At 39.9% G+C, this 7,764-nt stretch overlaps 1 protein-coding gene across 1 annotated transcript in view; it reads left to right on the top strand.

Annotated features, from left to right (window-relative positions):
- Positions 1-961: 961 nt before the first annotated feature.
- Positions 962-7,764, top strand: part of LOC107183828 (dystonin-like) — an 8,835-nt gene continuing 2,032 nt past the window's right edge. Inside the window, exons 1-5 of the mRNA XM_015566827.1 lie at positions 962-1,070; positions 1,161-1,267; positions 3,452-3,571; positions 6,572-6,667; positions 6,763-6,819. Coding sequence (XP_015422313.1) covers positions 974-1,070; positions 1,161-1,267; positions 3,452-3,571; positions 6,572-6,667; positions 6,763-6,819 — 477 coding nt within the window. The 5' untranslated portion in view covers positions 962-973. The remainder of the gene's footprint in view (positions 1,071-1,160; positions 1,268-3,451; positions 3,572-6,571; positions 6,668-6,762; positions 6,820-7,764) is intronic.

The following is a 7,764-nucleotide window of genomic DNA, read 5'->3' as shown; positions in this document are numbered from 1 at the left end:
CTGTGGACCACTGGTGGTCCGTGAGGTCCGAAAGGTTGGTGACTGCTGGTATAGAGTATCATGTAAGTCCTACAGATTAGAAAGAGAAGTCTGAGGTAGGAGAGAGTGTGTTGTGTGTGGACATGCATGTTTGTGAAGATACAAACTAGTGCTTATTTAGCTATTTATGATTCAAATTACTAACTAACCAACCCATTTACCAACTTACCTGCAGGTATTTATTGAATGTCTACTGAGTATATGCCACTCTTTATCTTAGCAGCAGAGTCAAATATAAATGTGTATTAACATATGGTTCTTTCCATCTTGGTGTTGGCTAGTTGGGAGAAACAAGATGTACATGCACATTAAACAGAGAATTAACAGGGCAAGGAAGTATATGATTGTTCTAAGTGCCAACGTGACTAGTACAGGCCAAGGCGTATAAAGAGTTCAGGGAACAGGGAGAGAAACGGAAGAGCTGGGAAGATGAGTGAGGGCTCCACTGAGGAGATGGGCTTGATCTCTGCTTGCAGGGATGACTGGGATTGTAGAAGATGACAGTGACAGGGAAGGACATCCTGGATGGATGGGGATGCCATGCTGTGGCAGTAAACTGAGTATAAGCCTTTGTGTTTGGGGAGAAACAATGAGGGATGCTGGCTGGATTAGAAGGGTGTTGAGTAGTGAAACTTGCATAGGTTGAATGGGACAGATGTTCTTATAGATTCTGACTATGAGGGATTTGTAGACCTGACCGAAAGTTATGTGTGTTCAAATTTTTATATTTTTTCTTCATTGCACTCGCCTTTGCCACACATGTTTCTGAGAGAAGTAAGCAATTGTTGGTGAAAATCTCCTTAACATGGGCTTAGAATTAATATTTGCAGTAGTTGCTATATAAATAGATGTGTGTGTAAATATAATGTTGAAAAGGCACCTGAGAAAACGTAATTAATACAATGCATTTTTTCCTAGGCCGGACCTGATAGACATGAATACTGTTGCTGTTCAAAGCAACCTTGCAAATTTAGAGCACGCTTTTTATGTAGCAGAAAAAATTGGCGTTAACAGACTCCTGGATCCTGAAGGTGAGCTGTTGCCTTGACTAGATGTGGCCTGAAAGTTTGATCAACAGTAATCTGTCAACCTCTTGAAATAATTTGTGTTGCTGCTTTTAGACGTTGATGTTTCCTCTCCTGATGAAAAATCCGTAATAACGTATGTGTCATCTCTCTATGATGCGTTTCCCAAAGTCCCTGAAGGTGGTGAAGGCATCAGTGCAAATGTGAGTATTGATTCTTTTTCATTCTAGAAGCTTCTGATTCAGCAATGTCTACTTAACCGAATTCTTTGATAGTGCTTTTTATCTTAAATATAAAATATTTTTAAAAGAAGTTGATTTTAATATGCTATTTACCAAACTGATATTGCATGCACTTGGATGGTATCATTCCATTATTAAAATTAAAATATAACAAGAAAACATTTGTTATATTTGATACTTTTGTTCAGTATCAAAAGTTAAATCAGAGTTAATTTTTTTTTTTGATAAATAGTAGCTACAAACCACCGCATTTTGGAGATACTCATTTTTTAACTTGCTATTTTACAGCTGCTCTATTTCATGTATTTGTATAGAATATCTCATGTTTGAATTCACTTGCAGTGACGTTTATTACCTCATATGATTCCATGAGAGAAGTTGGCTCGGTATTGCTTCTCTGATTTAACAGTGAGACCCAGAGATTTATTTTGCCAAATTGACAGAGCTCCTTTGTAAGCAGGGCAAGGTCTCTGAAATGTGGCTTTGGATCTTTTATTAGTCCACAATTTGCCACGGGTTTGTGCAATTCCGTTCAGTTGTGCATTTTTTAGTGGTCATGCTAACAAGTGCTTATGCATTTCTGGAAGAGACAGGAAACCCTACACGCATTCTGCACTTGGGGGTGAGCACCCCTCACCCTGGGCCTTTCTCCCTCCCCCTTGCAGACACCATTAAAAAAAATTTTACTTTGCAGATTTAGGAGCTCATCTTGGTGAGCTCTCTTTCCTGATATTTTGCTTCACCTTTGTATGCTGCTGCTTTTAGACTTATTTTCCCTTCTCTTCCTCTTGTTCTTCCTCTCAGAAGCTTTATCTATTCTTTTGATTCCTAAGTAACTTGCTTCCATGTTTATCCTCTCCTCTGACTTAACGCAGTTCTCCAAGGACTCAGCGTTGACTGTTGCTTGAGAATGTTTCTTGTGGCTACTCTATTCTCACTACCTCCACCCCATTCATGACTCTTAGAACCAGGATGATAGCTTTCCTATGGTTTTCCATCTCCCCTTTTTCTCCCCCCATCAACTCTGCACAGTCACCAAATTAGCTTGAAAACGTTCAGTGGCTACATATGACTTGCACGATTAACTCCATTCTAGATATTCTGACATTCAAAATTCTGCATATATAAATTTAGCTTTTCTTCATTTTTAGCTCTGACATCTCAACACAAACTGTTTGCTGGTAGCCAGGGCATTCCTATTTCAGAATCCTGATTCACTTGGGACTCTGTCTTTTATGTACCCCTCTCTCTTCCTCCTTACCCGCCCCCACCCCGACACTCCCCCCAACAATTACTGGAAGTTTGAGAACTGCTCAGGGATTGAGAACCTCTTCCCAAGGAGCTTTTAGTGACCACTTTAGACACACTGATGCTTACCTGATACTTATCTTAACTCCTAGCATATACTACCAGTTATTTCAACACTTAATTGAATACAGCTTTTCATTTTGCTCAGCTGTTCATGTTATGAATCTCTCTTGTCTCCCCATCTAGACAGTAACACTTTGATAATAGGTATTATGTCTTCAAGCAATATATTTTTATTACGACCTTAGCACAATGCTTTGAACATAATGAGAATTTATCAAATATTTAATTGAATATAGCAGTTGACAACCTTCCAGTTTTCTCCATTTAAAAAAGTTTGCAAAATGAGTACTTGAGTAATCTCATCATAGATATTTCCTGTAGTTTTCATTCGTGACTGGTTTCTTATATAATTTATAGCTCTTTTGAGTTTCATACATAAAGGGGACTTAGATCTAAAAAGGTTGACAGAGTGGCAACCAACTTGGCTTATGCAAGCTGTCATTTCCCCTTCTTGAGCCCCTGGCAAGTTGATAGTGGAAGTCTTTTCTGCTGTGCTTGGGCGCTGCCTCAGAACCCTTCTCCACACAGTGCCCAGGCAGCCCTGTCTCTGGATCAGAATTGGCAGTCATCAGGCCACTGTGGATAGCATGGTTTTAAAGCTGTGTACCTGGGAAGGATTGGGATGCATGGAAAGGATGAGGACTGCGTGAGAAGTAAACCATTTAGTCGGCTTAAAGATATGTGAATACACAGAATGACCTTTGACTAAATTGTGTTAGATATGAACCCAGATATCTACAGCCATGTGCTTTTCCTGTCATTTTCCTGTTCTAGGATGTTGAAGTCAAATGGATTGAATACCAGAATATGGTGAACTACCTCATCCAGTGGATTCGACACCATGTGACCACAATGTCTGAGAGAGCATTTCCCAATAATCCCGTAGAACTGAAGGTCAGTGGCACTACAGGGGTTAAACAGGATTGACCTGATATTTAACTTGTAAATAATGCTGGAATAATTCTGTTATTTTAAATGTTATTTATTGATTGATTTTAAAGAGAGAGGCAGAGAAAGAGAAACATTGATTTTTTTTTATTCCACTTATTTATGCATTCATTGGCTGATTCTTCTACTATGTGCCCTAACTAGAGATTGAACCTGCAACCTTAGCATATTGGGATGGCTCTCTAACCAACTGAGCTACCTGACCAAGGCAATTCTGTTATTTAGAAGTTCAAGAAAAATTGCCCTTGATGAGCCATTAATAAATAGGCATTTAAAAAATGTACTCATCTCCCCATTATACAGAGAAAATAGAGGTAAACATTATTAATTAAAATGTAATAGTAACAATATCTTAAATAAACTTATAGCCCCTTAGTTTTGAGTTGAGGGTTAAAGGTTTGAGTCTCTGGAGGTGATCTTGCCAAATGGATTTTGGTGTGTGGGAAATGTTTGAAGTTCACCAGATGGCTGTGGTTGGAGGGACCCTGGGAAGCTTGCCTAAGGGTGACGGTGGTTAAGACTGTGCCTATAGTGTCGAATCCTATAAAGTCACTTTAGATCCTTTTGTATAGCAAGACGTCCTTACTCTACTTCACTATGAATTTGAAAATACATACGTGACCTCTGGGATAAGTGTATTCATGGTTTAGTAAAACATTTGCTACTACTACCCGGCCAGTGTGGCTCAGTGATTGAGCTTTGACCTATGAACCAGAGGTCATAGTTCGATTCCTGGTCAGGGCACATTCTCTGGATTGTGGGCTTGATCCCCAATGTCGGGTGTGCAGGAGGTAGCCGATCAATGATTCTCTCTATCAATGATGTTTCTATCTCTCCCTCTCCCTTCCCGTCTGAAATCAATAAAAATATATTTTAAAAAAATTTGCTACTACCTAAAAACAGGTCTAACTCCTTGAGGCAAAGATATTATAGAAATATAAAAGTCACTATAGATATATAAACTTAATTGAAGAATGTGTTGTCTCACTTTGTATATGTATTAGGGTCTATAACAAAATAGCCTACTTTCTTTCAAAAAACATACAATATGAATATTAAAGTCTAGTTCCTTGAATTATAAGCTTTGTTTAAATGATCACACTGGAATCACAAAGACTGCAGTGACCGAGGGCGGACCCTGTCCAAGTTATTCACTGTGTTCAAGCATCTGTGCAGACCATCTGTGAAGCAGCTCTCCGTTCACAGTGCCAGGGGAGTTTGTCCTTGGCACGCAGTCAACTTGGCCCGTGTTGATAGGATGGTTTTTAACTGCTCTGAAGTTGTTTGTGTGAAGTCTCCCTATGTGGATGTAAACATTTCCAGGACAAGAAGGATCCCCCCTCTATCACCACATCTACCGCGAGCAGCGTTTAGCCTAGAATGGAACTCTGTGCTTATTTTCTGATGGAAGTCTTGAAACATTGCGTTTTACGACCAAAACAATTTTCAGATTTCAAGTTCAAATTGTTTCCAAGTGGATTCTTGTTCTCAGACACTTGGGTAAATTTGTACTGGCTTTTGATTAATGCAGATTCTTAAAGTTTTGGAAAAAGTTCGAGTGAATGAATACCCAGGTTACTTGCTGGTGCCTGGGATAAGATATAATCTACACTAATAAAAGAGAAACATGCAAATTGGTGTCACTCTGCTATGCCTGCCAGCCAATCAGGATGAGTATGCAAATTAACCCAACAAAGATGACGGTTAGTTTGCATATGCAGGCACAGAGCAAAGACTGAAGACAACTGAAGACTAAAGAGGCTTGGCTTCTCTGCTGCGGTCGGATCGAAGGCCCAGGTCCCGGGTGCTGGGGGAAAACTGGTGCTGGCAGCCAGGGAAGGAAGGCCTATTGCACAAATCTCTTCGTGCAACGGGCCTCTAGTATAAAAAATAAAAAATATATGGAGAAAATGCTAGTAATGTTATTAGCTAGCAGAACATTGAAAGGAGTCCTTCAGAAATCTGTCTAAAGATTAAAAGGGACTTTTTAAAAAACAACAACAACAGCATGAATCAGGATGAAATAATTAGTATACACTTATTAAATGTGGAGATGCTTTATCTACATCATTTTTATGACGGTCCTTTTTAGTAAATATAATAAGAGATCCCAAATTAGTATCTGCAAACTAGATAATAATTTAATTACATGGTTGAAATGTCTATAATAAAGCAGTAACCATTAACATCTATCTCTGTTGACTAAGAGATCTGTTTAACTTAGCCAGTGGGACATTGACCTCAAGCTTTAACTCCATCTATCTGATAAGAATTCTGTTTTCCATGGAATAGACAAGAACAGGTTTTTTTCCCCCTTTATGGAAATTGTATCAGATTATTTTTCCAAAAGCTAATTTGCCACAGTTGGAAAGTATGTTTTTCTTTTTTTTTAAAAAAAATCCTCACTTGAGGATTTTTTTAGAGAGAGTGGAAGAGAGACAGACAGAGAGAGATATCGATGTGAGAGAAACACATTGATTGGTTGCCTCCTGCATGAGCCCTGACCAGGGCCTGAGCCAGGGAGGAGCCTGGGACCAAGGGATGTGCCCTTGACCGGAATTGAACTCAGGACCCTTTGATCCACAGGCTGACGATCTACCCACTGAGCCAGACCAGATAGGGTAGAAAGTGTGTCTTTTACTATGTGTTTTCTTGTTTGTTTGATGAGACTGTTTAATAGAGCCGTAGTAAGTTCTACCACGGTTCATTATCTAGACACTGGTGTGGCACCTGCCGAATCATGGCACACATCAGTAGCTACACCCTCATCAAGATATACATAACCCAGTCGCTGGCAGTTGGTATAGGCCTTGAGTATCAATTTTATAAAAGAATTCCACTGAATGCATAGGACACAGTCGGTAGCCTTTGAAGTGGTAACATTATGCCATAATGAAAACAGGTCTTTGAATGTTGAGCCTTCATTTCTTTTCCCTTTCATTTTAGGCACTTTACAATCAGTATTTACAGTTTAAAGAAACAGAAATTCCTCCAAAGGAGACAGAAAAATCAAAAATCAAACGCCTATATAAATTATTAGAGGTAAGCAGACATTTCCTTTTTTTGTCAAGTGTAATTATTCACTTACTTATTTTTACACATTTGCTTTGAATTAATTTTTTAAAAATTTTCTCCAGATTTGGATAGAATTTGGACGCATCAAACTCCTTCAAGCCTTTTCCGTTTCCCTGGCGGTGTGACCTTGGATAAGTCACTCAATCTTTCTGATGTTTCATTTTCTTATCTAGAAACTCTTCTAAGAGGTTTGAGGGATTAAAGCTGTGAAGTAATGTTCATAAAAGACCCGATAGGCTGGGCTGGTCTGTGAAGTCTCATCTAATTAGGTGGTAACAGGTTTAAAGCCTATCCAAGTAGCCATGAGAATTTCTCAAACTGGCTTTTATTTTTTTTCCCTATTGACCCCGTCCCTGCTGTGTCCACGGGTTATGCTGTGTCCTTCACTGCTGTGTCCACGGGTTATGCATACATACATATAAGTTCTTTGGTTAATCTCATCCCACCCTCCCCCCTTTCCCTCTGAGATTCATCAGTCTGTTCCATGCTTCCATGTCTCTGGATCTGTTTTGTTTGTCTGTTTATTTTGTTCACTAGATTCCACATATGAGTGAGACCTTGTGATACTTGTCTTCCTCTGACTGGCTTTTAAAACACCAGGGCCTGGATCCCGAAGCTTACAGGCCCATAAAGAACTTATTTTGCTTCTTACAGTTTTGGCTGTGACCCTCTTTCTGTGGGGCCATGGAAACCAGAATATGGACTGCCTCCATTTACAGGGCAGTGAGGTGGCTTCCAGAAAATACTCAGTAAATATCAGGTTAAGTTCTCCCTACAAGTGCATTTATTCCATGAAATTGTCACTGACTTCATCATTCTGTCTCTACTCCTCTACTCAGTGGCCCTGGCAGGTGCTTTGGGAGACATGGGTTGGATGCATTTGTCTTCGTTCTAGTCCTTACCTCCCAGCCGGACTAGTGGGAATTGGGATCTCTGTTCCTCATTAGCTGTGAGCTCCATGGGCCTGGGCTTCCACTCTCCGCCTTTCTCACACCACACCCTCCTCGCTCTCTTCCCGCAGCCACACTGGCTCTCTCAGGAGAGCCACCCTCCTCCATAACCAG

This window comes from Myotis davidii, unplaced genomic scaffold (assembly GCF_000327345.1).
Source record: "Myotis davidii unplaced genomic scaffold, ASM32734v1 scaffold463, whole genome shotgun sequence".
In the NCBI taxonomy this organism is placed as follows: Eukaryota; Metazoa; Chordata; class Mammalia; order Chiroptera; family Vespertilionidae; genus Myotis; species Myotis davidii.
The sequence above is the reverse complement of the archived record's forward strand: the minus strand, read 5'-3'. Positions and strand labels throughout refer to the sequence as shown.